At 44.7% G+C, this 14291-nt stretch overlaps 5 protein-coding genes across 5 annotated transcripts; all 5 read left to right on the top strand.

Moving 5' to 3' along the window:
- Positions 1-545: 545 nt before the first annotated feature.
- DFJ58DRAFT_842439 (uncharacterized protein) lies at positions 546-1941 on the top strand (the record flags this gene model as incomplete). Its single annotated transcript, XM_041392830.1, is given in 6 exon segments — positions 546-718; positions 873-1165; positions 1371-1475; positions 1524-1590; positions 1796-1856; positions 1876-1941. 6 exon segments carry the CDS (start codon positions 546-548, stop codon positions 1939-1941), a joined length of 765 nt encoding a protein of 254 aa, XP_041242709.1.
- Positions 1942-5441: 3500 nt separating this feature from the next.
- Positions 5442-5792, top strand: DFJ58DRAFT_634016 (uncharacterized protein; the record flags this gene model as incomplete). Its single annotated transcript, XM_041381247.1, has 2 exons — positions 5442-5678; positions 5730-5792. Coding segments are annotated over 2 exons (300 nt in total), but the record flags the coding sequence as incomplete, so codon positions are not given.
- A 1111-nt stretch (positions 5793-6903) lies between these two features.
- On the top strand, positions 6904-7296 carry DFJ58DRAFT_631122 (uncharacterized protein; the record flags this gene model as incomplete). Its single annotated transcript, XM_041381207.1, has 1 exon — positions 6904-7296. A coding segment is annotated over one exon (393 nt), but the record flags the coding sequence as incomplete, so codon positions are not given.
- A 1223-nt stretch (positions 7297-8519) lies between these two features.
- On the top strand, positions 8520-9374 carry DFJ58DRAFT_842436 (uncharacterized protein; the record flags this gene model as incomplete). Its single annotated transcript, XM_041392829.1, has 4 exons — positions 8520-8621; positions 8658-8930; positions 9005-9137; positions 9169-9374. The coding sequence occupies 4 exons, from the start codon at positions 8520-8522 to the stop codon at positions 9372-9374; spliced, it is 714 nt and encodes a 237-aa protein (XP_041242706.1).
- Positions 9375-11671: 2297 nt separating this feature from the next.
- DFJ58DRAFT_842435 (uncharacterized protein) lies at positions 11672-12483 on the top strand (the record flags this gene model as incomplete). The annotated part of the gene is made up of 4 exons (XM_041392828.1): positions 11672-11820; positions 11928-11930; positions 11981-12053; positions 12181-12483. 4 exons carry the CDS (start codon positions 11672-11674, stop codon positions 12481-12483), a joined length of 528 nt encoding a protein of 175 aa, XP_041242705.1.
- Between the last annotated feature and the right edge of the window lie 1808 nt (positions 12484-14291).

The following is a 14291-nucleotide window of genomic DNA, read 5'->3' as shown; positions in this document are numbered from 1 at the left end:
TGACCGGCCGGACGCTCTTGCCCTGGCAAGGCCAGCTGGGGCACTATGTACTGGTAGGCAAATTCATTATGTGGCCAGGATGTACTACACCTGATGTACTGATTGACCGGCCGGACGCTCTTGCCCTGCCAAAGCCGGCTGGGGCACTATGTATGACTGGTAGGCAAATTCATTATGTGGCCAGGATGGAGTATACCTGATGTACTGATTGCTCTTCCCTTAGGCCAGGGATGTAGATAGATAATGTTCTATGTAGAGCTGGATGTGGTTGACCATGCCAGGTGGGCAACAAGAACGTGATATTGAAAATACTGTGTTCTTGTCCATGGGTTGACCATTCTACATTATCTATATGTTTTCTTTGATAGATAGTGCTCTCCATACCATATATCTTGTTCTGGTTGGTCAGTCATGCCAGGTTGGTTGACCATGCCAGGTTGGTGGCCAACATGATATTGTAAATACTATACTGACAGTCAACATGATATTGATATTGAAAATACTGTGTTCTAGCCAGTAGGTTGACCATGCCAGGTTGGTTAACCATGCCTGGTTGGTGGCCAGCATTGGTGACTGAGATTGGGTCGGGAGATATGGTGATCCCAGCACCAGATGACAGTGTCCAGCAATTCAACAACGGTATCAAAAAGACAGTGTTGATGACTGAGATTGGCTTGGGAGACATGGTGAAACCAGCATGGTTAACCAACCTGGCATGGTAAACCTACTGGTGAGAACACTGTATTTTCAATATCACATTGACTGTCAGTATTGAAAATACTGTGTTCTCATTGGGTCTGCCACCAACTGGGCATGGTTAACCTATACTGACAGTCAACATGATATTGAAAATACCACATTCTCGCTGGGAGGTTGACCATGCCAGGTTGGATAATCATGCCTGGTTGGTGGCCAGCATTGGTGACTGAGATCAGCTCAGGAGATATGGTGATGCTGGCATTAGTGACTGAGATCAGCTCGGGAGATATGGTGATGCTGGCATTAGTAACTGAGATCAGCTCAGGAGATGTGGTGATCCCAGCGCCGGATGACAGTATCCAGCAATTCAACAACCATATCCAAAAGACAGTGTTGGTGACTGAGATTGGGTTGGGAGATATGGTGAACACGAACAAGATAGTTGCGATACTGGCGGTCATGTCAGGTTGGTTAACCATGCCTGGTTGGTGGCCAACTAGAACACAGTACTTTCAATACCGGCAGCCATGCCAGGTTGGTTGACTATGCCTGGTTGGCGGCAGACCCAACAAGAACACAATATTTTCAATACCCACAGTCAACATGATATTGAAAATACTGTGTTCTTGTCCATAGGTTGATCATTCTACATTATCTGTTTTCTTTGATAGATAGTGTTCCCTGTACCAGTATATCTTGTTCTGGTTGGTTGGTTAACCATGCCCGGTTGGTGACCAATGAGAACACGGTACTTTCAATACTGGTGGTAATGCCAGGTTGGTGGGTTGAGCTAGCAATATTAATAATGATAATGTTCTATATAGAGCTCAATATGGTTAACCATACTGATTTGGATCAAGGGTCTCACATATCTGATTCTGTTCAGGCCAGGTTAGTTAACTATGGCAAGTGTATATACCTACCACATCGGCCTGCCCACCTCTACATCACCACATAGTCTTCCGGCCGGTACATGCAGAGTTATACCTACAGCACCGGCCGACTGACCTTTGCATCTTCTGATCTTGCTTCTGGCCGGTCCATGTGTCAGCATGTACATGTCGGCCAGCACTGGCTATACCCATTGTGACCACAGCCCAGTCAGTCCAACTTGGGCCACCGGCCAGCTCCACCCTGGGTGTCTGGCCGGTGGCAATGTACGTGGATTGGCTGCAGCTGGCTGGTACACATTCTATGACCATTTTTCACGTCCGGGGGTACCGGTTCTACGTAGTGTCATGACTGAAGTATGTGCATGGCCATGTCCTGCTCTCAGTCTGTGCGTGGTCTCGTTTTTTGAGCTTCTTAGGTGGCGCTGATGGTGCCACCCATGTCCCAGTCTCAGAATGTGCATTGAGGCGATCTCAACCTGGCTGGGCTGATATGAAATATCTAAAATGCTCGACCAGTATAAGTGAGTCTTGGCTCTGCCTAGCTGCTATACTTGCAGAAATGCAAGAATGTTTAACCCTAAAGGGGAAGCAAAGAAAGCAAGGATCCACGAAATGAGCCTCCAAGGGAATGCGCTGAGCGCGGTGTGATAATCATACCAGCGCTAGGCGCTGTAGAGACTCGCATTTCTGTGGGCTCATATGGGCTCATTTTACGAATTCTAACAACTGGCCTTCATGGCACGACTCGCACTATCATCCACTATGACTTCCCTATAGAGTGCACCACTTTCCCACGAAACACGCCATAGGCGCGATACTTTCCCGCACAACACGCAGTATTCCCGCACGCACGCCTTGCGTGCTTTCTCGCGCTTAAGCACACTGCGTCACGCATCATGCAGGGGCATCCATCCATCGTCCAACCAGTCCCTTGGTATGTCCACTTTCATTATCTGACTATATTGGCATATTACACTTCCTATTTCGTTATGGACCCTTACTTTACATCACTTTACCTCACTTACATACTTAGAGCGCTCCCTATTTGGCTCCGAGCCCTGGGAGAGCACTTAGGTAGAACTTACATACTCTCATGTTCGTTTTACACCCAACTTTTGCACCTTAGCTTCCTACCACCAGTAGCTTCCTACCACTCAGTATCTGTCACCAGTTAGTTCCATGCAATGCATGTGTCCATCATCGTTTTGAGGCCCTAGCATCAGTCTATAGCTAGTAGCACTATCAGTATCCGTCTTCTACACTTGTGCACCGCTTGCACTACCTTCCCGCGCTTCGCGCACGTTCGCACTTCGCTTTCCCGCGCGCACCTTCAGCGCGTTTTCTCGCGCTTTCACCACCATTCACCAGGGTTGTTCAGCATCATTCCGTGGATCCCTGCTTTCCTTGCTTCCCCTTTAGGGTTGAACGTTCTTGCATTCTGCGAGTATAGCAGCTAGGCAGAGCTGAGACTCACTTATACTGGCTGAGCACTTTTCTTATATGTGCCTGCCAGGTTGTGATACCCACAGCGTGTATGAGTGTCATAGGCATATTTTGCCTTGCCTAGAGGAAAAAGAGTAAGGCGCTAGTCACCAGCGCTATCATTCCCAAGTTATCCGCTTTGGAACCACTTTTCTCCCATAGCGTGCTGCCCGGTCCGATGCCTAGGTATTTCATCCTCCCATGTCCTGCCTATGTCCACCTACCTCCGCTGGTGCATTATTTTTCCTTAAATGTCGCTACTCATCAGTTGCAGGTCCTATTACATGTATCCTCGTGTTCCACAGTGCTGCATGTTTTATTACCTGTCACTACATTGTGCCCTCGCCAGTGTCACTTTAGTCACTATATCCTAGTTCGCTTGACTTGCTTTAAGTGCGCGTCACTAAAGTTCCCTCTTAAGTTTGACTTTCGCAACGTCGGGATCGCTATCAGTAATCGAGCTACAATCTAGTCGCTACCAGGCATTTCACTTGCACTGTCTTATCTTACTCCCCGCTTTTGCTCCCTTTGATTTCTTCTTGCTGTTGCTAGTCGGACGTCACATAACACTATCACATAAAACAACTTGCATAGCGCTTCTCACTTATACGCATGTTTCTCTATTGGAACTCACTTGTCGCTGATCACTATAGCGTCACTCATTGGTTTTTGGTCTTAGGTTGCTATAGGTTTGTAGTCCTTCGCGCTATCGCTTCCCTTGCTATTAGTAGGGAGTTGCTTCAATAGCAGTCCTCTTGGGTCGAATACTACACTCGCACCTATTTGGATAAGTAGCGCTAGTTTCTAACAGCAAAGTTGCTATTTCTCTTTCACAGCGGGAAAAGTGCCAAAGCACGCAAAGTGCGAGAACAGTGGTTCTTGATGCAAGATAAAGTCTATGTCAAGTGGAAATATGATTGTTGGTCTATAGTGTGGCTCTCTACTGCCTCTAAGTGGTAGTAGATGGGTGGTAAGAGAAGTAAGCAATGCCTCTTCGGCTCAACACAAAGTGAACCAGTGTGATGTAAGCAGTATGTAATGCCTACTTGGCCTAAGAAAATGGTGCCATACAAAGTATGTAATAATGAAAGGTAATGGAAAATAGTAAGAATAGCAAACTAATACATACCAATGGGCTGGTTGGACAGTGGATGGATGCTCCTGGATGATGCCCGAGAAAGTGCGCAAGGCCTGCGTGTGGGAATGCTGCGCATAGTGCGGGAAAGTAGCGCACCTATGGCGCATTTCGCAGGAAAGCTGCACATGATATGTGGAATGACCAGTGACATAGTAGAAGTCGGATGTGGATGATGGTGCAAGTTGTGCTGTAAAGGCCAGTTGTCAAATTCGTAATATGGGCCCATCTGCGCCTGCTCAAACGCGAGTCTCTACAGCGTGATCTCATCTCTCGAGCTTCTTAGGCAACACTGATGGTGCCACAGCCATGTCCCACTCTCAGAATGTGCGTGATTGTCTTTCAAGCTTCTTAGCGGATGCTGACAGTGCCATGGCCATGTCCCACTCTCAGTCTTGGTGTGATTATTGTATTTTGAGGTTCTTAGGCGATGCTGACTGTGCTATGGCCATGTCCTGCTCTCAGGGAGTGCATGATCTTGTGTTTTTGACCTGCCTACTGACACTGGTGCTGCCGCAGCCATGTTGTGCTCTCAGGAAGTGCATGACCCTCGTCTTTTGACCTGCTTACCTGGCGGGTGATACTCATCTATCTCCCATATTCCACGACCTCACCTCCCCTTACCTTTACATCGCATTTTTCATTTCATTTTCATTTTGCCATTTTCAACTTGATTCACTGTAGTAATACTACTATGTATGCCCCAACCCAAAATAAAACTTGATTTGATTTATAAAACGGGTGTCAAGATTGAGACTTTTGTAATTTAGTGATAGTTTTTATTTGAAGTAGTCTAGCATTATAGATATTCATCATGATTGTGTCTTTGGTGATTTTCACTAACATAACCTGCCTATCTAAGCTTTGTCAAGGATGGCAGGTGTTCACAATATGTATCATGATTGTGTCTTGGTGATTTTCACTAACATAACCTGCCTATCTAAAGCTTTGTCAGGCTGAGTGCAACTATGATAGATATTATATAAATCTTATAATAGACAAAGCTTTACATGGCTTTGTCATTTCAGGTCAATTCCCTGATGGCTGGCACTTTGAGATCTTATGGACTCACAACTTTGGAGTATCTTCTCTTCTTGCAATTCTCAAGTCTCTTATCCTTCTTGTATTTCTTGATATCCTTCTTGCACTTTTACTAATCACGACCTTACTTTACAGATCCATGGATTTTAAAGCTGTCATTCAGTACCACTAAAGAATTGTGAAGCCAAGCTGAGATGCTACCCAAGGGACCAAGCTGGAAGTGTCAAATTATCTCATCTCTCCATCACACCACAAAATCCAATCTGACTTTTGGGAGGGATCTGGTTAAATGCCTGGAAGCCCTCTTCGGCAACTCCCTTTTCCATGACAAGCTTGATTTTGTCCCTCGTCGTGTGTACACAATGGCAGCATGGCTTACCCATGTTTATCCAGAGTGGCTGACAGGCAATTCTACTTGGGAGTTCCAGGTATGCGCACCTAAACCCTATAATGTGCACTGTCTTACATAGGCCCTACAGAGTCAAGTACCCAGAAGCGCTACAATTCTTGGCACAATTCTTTCTTCTAACAAAACAAATATCGCCACTATGACTGGCGCTAGGGTTGCTCACCTGCTTCTTCTTAGTCTCACTGTTATGAACAGTGTGTGTTCACAACTGGAACTTGGATAGGGGCTCTTGATAAGCCTGCTGAGACCAGTGGTCATTGATAGCAAGAGTTTGGCAGCAACGATGACATCTGTCTTGACATCAAAGTTATTGACAATTAGGATGGTGTGTCTCTAATTGTATCCCTCAAAGGTAAGACTGCTAGACATCAAGTCTAACAGAATTCTGAGTGAGAGAGCAAAGCTTGCTTAGGGCTTCTAGCAGATAGGCAGATAGAACCAAGTAGATTCAAGTTAGAGAATACAGGCAATACCCTACTGGTATATATAGGTAGGAAGTGGTTGAGGGTAGGACTTGCCAAATTAGTTGTAAGGGCAAAGGGGGAATGAGTCAGAGCGAGTCATAGGTAAAGATAGCACTGGTTGGGCAGTAAGGGTAAAGGGGAAAGTGAGTCAGAGATAAGTACCCAGTCAGGTGGTAAGGGCATAGGGTTGTGAGTCAGAGAAACGAAGGCAACGGTAACAGTAAAACATGCATAGTGATCTAAAGGGGCTGTGCATTCAGAAGTGAGATGACATAGTAAGTACAAAGTGAGACAAGGTGAAGGGAAAATGAATAGGGGCTAAAGAGGCCCGATGTTCTTGTAACACTTGCTAATATCCGCATTGCAAACTTGCATGAAACTCTCATCCAGGGCCTTCCTACTCACAGCACTCCTCCCTATCCCACAGTACTTACACTCTAATCAATGGATGCAAGGTGTTCTTGAAGACCACCTCATACATCAATGTCTTTCCATCGTCTAAACAGTGTCCATGCACCCTTCTGGCAAGATTGACTGTTTGCTTGCCCTTTGGTCTTTCTAACTCCAGAGGCCCTGCATCACTAGCACAAGCAATTTTTTGATCACAACCTTCAGTGATGCATTGTGGTTGTTGAAGCTCAGGAACTCAATTTTGCAGCCAGTCACAGGCTATCATCACTATTATGGCAGAATAATGAAGCTCAAGCAAGTTACAGGCAGAGTCACTGTGATTTTCAGTGTTACATCATCGGTCTCATCGTCAGCACAGCCCCTTGTTAATTCGTGATTGTGATCTGTGCCCTTATGGATGCTCAGTATATGTCACAATCCCCTTCTCTGGATGACAATTTATTGGCATCTATTGACCAATCTCTTTCGACCTTTCATCAAAACAAAGATGTTATCATGACATTGGGTGCACAGACTGGTACAAAGAAGATGATTGACAATTGGCATATACCTAAGCTAGAGCTAATGGAGAGCATCAGCGCCAGCATACATAAAGTTGGAGCCCTCATCCAGTGGTCTGCGGATGCCACTGAACATGCGCAGATGTCCAAAATCAAAGAACCTGCACAACAAACCAACAATAACAATTATGATCCTCAGATTTGCTGTCATTTAGATCAACAGGAAAAGCTGCAGCGATTTGTGATTGCTATGATGTTGAAGAGTGGTATCTTTGATTCAGATCCCAAAGAATCACCCATGGACAATGGAGATGATGAAGAGATTGCTGAGCTCAAATAATTGTCTACTGATTCAATGAACTGTACTCCTAGAGGGGCTTAATCACACACATGTCACTACTAACTACTTCATAAAAGCTAGGGAGGCAGCTACTGTATCTTGTGGACTTAGCCCTTATCCTCCTCAAACATTTACTGCTGGTAATACCATGATCCATCTCAACTATAGTCCAACTCGCACTGGAATGAATATTGATGATGTCACAGATGAGTTCAACATACTGGATATTCATGATGCTATTTTCAAACTTCTTGTGACTTGATGCGAGAAACAGAGATGTGATTCATGGGGTCGGAATCTCAGGAAGATCATTGATCAACCATCCTTCTACTCTGCCTTTTGCATCATCTTACCAGTGCAAACTTTGCATGCCTCTCCACCATGCCCTGAGTGGCTGAAAATGCTGACAAGACACCATCCTTATCAACGTTGATAGAGAGTACGAGTGGCCCCAGTCAGGGTTAAGGGGTGAGTCCTTTTCTACTCTTATCAATCTAACTAAAGTGTGACTCCTGGGAAGGGCACACCATCTGTGAAGTGCAGCTTATCATTCATCCAATGGCCCAATAAGGTTCCCATATTACTTGGTGAGATCAGTATCTATACTACATGCATAGCATGAAGGTTGGCGCAGTCTATCCTGTCACTGGAATGCACGTATTGAAACATGCTAAGCATATGGATGGTACTCCAGCAGGTAACATAGTTCCCCTCAAGCAAATGTATGCCTTTATTAGTATAATACCTGAGCTAGGAGCTGCAGTGGATGTGCAGTTGACAAAGGAGACTTCTACACATTATTCTTCATCATTTTTTCTAAACAAGTACTTTAACAAGCAACTTTATTATGTGCTTTATCATGCTTATAACAGATAGATAGATAAAATGTTACACATAGTGCTCAGATATGTTTTCTGATGATTCTGATGTTTTGATCTATAATGATAACAGATAGGGAATGTGCCTGGACAATGCCCAATCAGCAATTGCATGCCTGGACAACATTGAGTATTGACCACTAGACTCAAACAAACCATCAACATGCAGCCACTAGGCCATCCCAGCAATCCGACATCAACAAATTCTTGCTCTGTGCAACCATAAGCTCTGTCAGTGTCCCTTCTAGCCCATGCACCTTAGACACTATGCAAGCTCTCCTCAGGCAAAAGCTGAAAAACTACTTGATTCATGAAGGTACTGGAAGGGAAACTGGAATACTGTTGGAGGACTCCATTTTCTATCATCTTGTGATTAAAACTACTCTCTAATTAAGCAACATCAAGACAATTCAGTACAACAGAACAGGACTATCTGCATACTCCAGAGGCAAATGGAAATTCCACCACAGGAGAAAAGGAATCAAACATGCTTGTGGCGCAAAGTATGAGCAAGATGATGATACAGAGGACAGTAGTGCAGATGGTGAGGATGTAAAGGATTTGGGTGATACAGACGACAAGAATGCAGAGGATGATGTTACAGAGGATGGTGATACAGGTATGAATGATGCAGAGATCAAGGGTGCAGTGCTTGGCATAGAGGCCTCTTTGGACTCAGTGATTCATGGCCAATCTGAAACAGAAACATGGAGTTCCCAAAAGAGTTCCAGTGTCTCTTCTACACCATCCAGTATCACCTCCCTTTCAATATCTCGGCTGGATCCCGGTACTGGTCTGCAGAGTTTGCCAACTTTCCTATACCAGACGAATACAACTGCCAGAAGCCCGACATAGCCCTGTTTGACTTCGCCCTCAAAAACACAAGTAAGACATAGTGTCATATCCTGTATTCCAGACCTACATCCAATGATATTCCCACGCCTTCTGGATGCACATCCGGACCTCCATACCCTTATCCATGCCTCCAGACCTCCAGTCCACTATCAGTTCAGATCCATGCACCTTCACACATCCGATATCCAGATGCCTGATCTGATATATGGATCTGTACCTTTATATCCAGACTCAAACCTTAAATCAGCATCTATCCCCTTATGGTAATCCCCTTGACTCCGGACTTCAGTTATCTGTGTTTTCATCTTGCTTATTGATCCTTGTACTCTATTTCATCTCCAAGTTCATTTACTTATGTTCCGTCTCACTTACTAATGTGTTTCCACATGTTCATATATAGCCTTAGTCCTCTGCTTACTGATCCCCTCATATGTCCTCCAGTATATAAACCTCTGTACAACTCCTGTAGAGTTGCCTTTCTGGCACTTCCTCTCTTTCCAAGACTTCTGTCTGCTTCCTGTCAACTCCATCTTCACTTAAGTGTAGTCTACCTCTGTTTGTTTCTACTTCAGACCACATCTGATGTAGCCCCTATCTCTACTCCATACCTCTGGAACTATATCCTGTCCTCCTGTCCTTTGTACCTTCAGACCTCCTGTCCTCCTGACCTTTGGACTTCCAGACCTATCCTCCTGATGTAGTTCCACTCCTCATATCCTATCCTGCTTTGGACTTTATCCCTTGCAGTCTCCTGTCAATTCTGTATCCTCTAGAGGCATTGCCTAGGGATCTCTTTACTTCCGTGCAGCAGAAACTCCTCTGTACTTTCCTGTACTCCTCCAGAACTCTCTCACATTCTTCTGGACATTTCCCATGCTCCTCCAGAAGTCCTCTAGCACTCTACCAGAGTAGCCAGCCTCCGGAAGTCCTTTGGACTTCATCGGACCATCATTGGACTTTATCCAAAATCAAGGGCACCATACTCAGGTAAGGGGCACAGCACATGAGCTGAGGCCAAGCCCTTCGGATTCATTACCCCTTGAGCACGGTCTTAACACATGGGCAGACATCCTGTCCTTTGTGGGGCATACCTCCAGCGATCTTGCTAAAAAGTGGAATATACCAGTGTTCTAGGGATCTGTGATCAAAGCCTACCTAATGCTAAGAGAACAACTATGGCATTGATTCGTCATTGTGTTTTCTATTTGTGCCAATCAGCTTTGTGTACATTACTTTGACTGCTCCAGTCTCATCATATCCTATCCTTTCCACATCAATCAAAACACAGGCCCCATATGACTCACAGAGATGTTGGGTACCCTCACTCTACCAGATAGCCACCATTTGGGTTTCAACCCGATGATCCACATGTGTAACACTGTATGCACAGGAACCCATCCAAATTTAGCACATGGGGTGGAGGGCTGGGTGAAGGATAACTGTGAGAAAACATATTCTATCATGGAGATTCTGTAGAAGAGCCATGGACTTTTCTGCTGTGAAACAGTGTGCAGATCACAACCTGGCTAGGCACTAAGAAATAAAATGCTCAACCAGTATAAGTGAGTCTAAGCTCTGCCTAGCTGCTATACTCACAGAATGCAAGAACATTCGACCCTAAAGGGGAAGCAAGGAAAGCAAGGATCCACAGAATGATGCTGATTAATCTTGATCAAAGGCGACAAAAGGCAATGTAAGCACGAGAAACGTGCTGAAGGCGCGCATGGGAAAGTGAAACGCGAAAATGCACAAAGTGTGGGAAGGTGAAAGTGCAAAAAGCAAAAATGTGAAAAGGCACAGAGAACAGGGATGGTAGTGCGAGCAGTGCACAAGTGTAGAGAGACGATGATATGATGAAAAGCATGGATATAGATAGATACTGTTACTGCCACTAGCTTTAGACTGATGCTAGGGCCTTAAGATGATGATGGATACATGCATTGCATGGAAATAACTGGTGATAGATGGTGACTGCCCCAAGCTAGTAGGTAGATGGTAGGTAAAAGGTAAGGTATAAACGAACATGAAAGTATGTAAGTTCTACCTAAGCACTCTCCCAGGGCTCGGAGCCAAATAGGGAGTGCTCTAAGTATGTAAGTGAGGTAAAGTGATGTAAAGTAAGGGTGCATAACGAAATACAAAGTGTAATATGCTAAATATGGTCTGATAATGAAAAGGGACACACCTAGGAACTGGTTGGACGATGGATGGATGCTCCTGGATGATGCGCGATGCAGTGCGCTTAAGCGCGAGAAAGCGTGCAAGGCGTGCAAGCAATGCGCTAAGCGCACGGGGGAATGCTGCGCATTGTGTGGGAAAGTAGTGCGCCTATGGTGCGTTTCGCAGGAAAGCTGCGTATTGCATGCAGAATGACTAGAGACATGATAGAAGTCGCATATGGATGATGGTGCAAGTTGTGCAGTAAAGGCCAGTTGCCATGAGTCATGACATGGGCTATATGCACCTGCAGAGACTTGAGTCTCTACAATGGTTTGTTATTGTGTCGCTGATGAGGCAGGGAATGAGTACACTTTAAAAGATTGTTGGGTGATGGAGGAGAAAGAATGAATGAAACAACCATCCTGGAGATGGTCAAGGGCATCCCTAACATTGTCAAACTCATAGACCATTGGGATGCATATTACAAGGGGGAGCCTGACTGCACAGTGCTCATTCACAGCCAATACGACATGGGCCATCAGGATGACTTGATGTTCCACAACAGATTCCACCACCGCATTCTCTTGTCCCCCTGCAGACAGCCATTATCTAAATTCAGCTCTAGATGAGAGCTGCTCACCGCCTTTCATGCCTTTGTAGTTGGTGAGTCTTATTGAGCATGCAAAATACTTGTATCATCTTTTTATTTTCAGCTTATCACACGATGATTGGGAGGCGAGTTTTGCAATGGGGACCTCAGTCCCAATAATTTTGTTGTTCATGATGGTATTGGTTACTTCATTGATTTTGATCATGCCTCGATTCTAGTGGAAGGCATGAATAGCACCTATTCACATGGTATAGTAAATTTCAGTGTGCATTTTAGCTATTCATTGTTCATTTCATTTTCTAGGGGACCATGCCCTACATTTCTATCTATATTCTTCAGGCTATGCTGGATCTAGCTCCACCCGAGGTTGACGCCGACATCCCAGGCCAGGATACTGATCCGAACGATCTGGATGATTTTGAGGTGGACAACAACATTGGCCTTATTCCACAGGCTGCCAATACTCTGCAGAATGTTGATGTTGATACAGTTCTAATCGAACACTGGCCCAGTGATGACCTCGAGTCCTTATTTTATATTTTCTTCAAATTTGTTGCTAAGTATGGGGTGCCACATGGCCAATTGCCACCCACCTGGTCCCAGTGAACTTTGCTGTGGGCGAGCACTTATGAGGCTTTGGGCAAGGCAGATACCCATTTGGCTCTAAGTGTGATCTGTTTCATGAAGATGGGGGTTTTGATGCAAGGCAGATTCTTTGTTGATAAGACATCCAAATACTTCATGGAATTCAGACCTCTTGTCCAGAAATGGGGGTACCATGGTTTACAGTGTGAATGGGCCCCAAGATCAGGTAGAGATGACCCATGCTGGAGTCCTCAACCTACTCAATAAATTCTTAAGTCTCTTATCCTTCACGTATCTCTTAATATGCTTCTCCCACTGTCAAAATTCAACTTGTTGTACCCTCTAATTATTTTTACACTATTATTACATTCGGAGTCCTACTGTACCTGTACATGTACTCTGTTGTACTGGTTTAGTACATCAAACATCAGCTTATGTGATATGACTCTGGGTACTGATTGGTGGTGAAAGGTTTTGGAACCAAGTCTCAATAGTTCCCACCTTGTCGCTCAATGCCTCCAAAGAAGAGGGGCAAGCGCTTATACAAAGTCTCCAAGGTTACTCAATGAAGTGAGAGATCTACACAAGGCCAAGGTGGACATGCAGACCAGTTGAAAGAAGCTGGAGAAACCTTAGCGGCCCCAGCAAGAAAAGGTCGGAAGGAGACCACTCTTGACATTAGTGATGCAGAAGAAAATCTCATGGCTCCTTCCCAGCACTGGAAACCAAAGAAAAAAGTGTATACTTGACATTCTAATATGAACTCCCAAAAGCTAATGTTCTTCCAGGCTACTACTAAGAGGTCTTTGACCAGGAGCACCAATCTTACTCAGTGTTCCATTGGTATCAACAAGAATGTCAATTCAGGACACCAACATTCTGCCGCATCTCTCTGAACAGCCCCAAGCGCAGCTCACTCTTCAGATAGGTTTGGGTTTAGGCAGCCCACTTTAACTAGCAGTCAGAATGTCCAGAAGGCACCACAGTCCAATGAGCATACCCATGAGGAGGAGGCTGAAAGTCAAGCTCCAGAACATGGTATCTGTCACAATCCTTATAATGAATTAACACAGGGGCAGAGACTAGGACTCAAATAAGGATATCACAACAAGAAAAGGATAAGCAGGTATGTCTTGGATTGCTAGCAATGAGTTAATACACAAGAGGTTTGAACTAAAGAACTACCGACTATAATCAATAACTTATATACTAAAGCGGAGACTGAATCTGAATCTGAACTAACTAACCAATCATTAAATAGAAAAGAGAATCATACAATGATTTGAATATAACTACACTATGATGTCATGAAACATGTGGCTGCTGCAGAAAGGTTCTGGAAGGTTCTAGAGCCTGATACTTAGGGATTTCAACCAAGGTATTGATGGGGATTTTGATGATGAGCCTGACACTCAGGACAATTGTATTGATGATGATTTTGATAATGAGCTCAACGACACAGCCAGAGACAAAACAGAGGAAAGTGTTTGAATTTTTGTCTTGAGGTTAATCTTCTCACATGCTCTTCAGGAAGTTTTTGATGTTCTCAAGCATCATCAAATGAAGAATGGACAGCACAAGGCTCCCTCCATAACTTATCTATCAAAGACTAAACATAATGAATGCAGACATGCTTCTAGCCACTTGAAGTCTCCTTGTTGACCGTCATCTCGACGTGTGGTGTCTACTGGGTCTTCTGCTCTAGTGTGAATTTGTGAGTGCTCACCTCACATTACTTCTGCCCACTCAAGGTATCCAGATCAGCGCTCTCTGTCACCTCATAGACACACATCTCAGTGTGTGCCATCTACGCGCCCTTCTTCCTCCCG

This window comes from Suillus subalutaceus, assembly GCF_016647625.1.
Source record: "Suillus subalutaceus strain FC151 chromosome Unknown DFJ58scaffold_70, whole genome shotgun sequence".
Taxonomy (NCBI): Eukaryota; Fungi; Basidiomycota; class Agaricomycetes; order Boletales; family Suillaceae; genus Suillus; species Suillus subalutaceus.
Note: the sequence above shows the minus strand (reverse complement) of the source record. Positions and strands in the feature narration are given on the sequence as shown.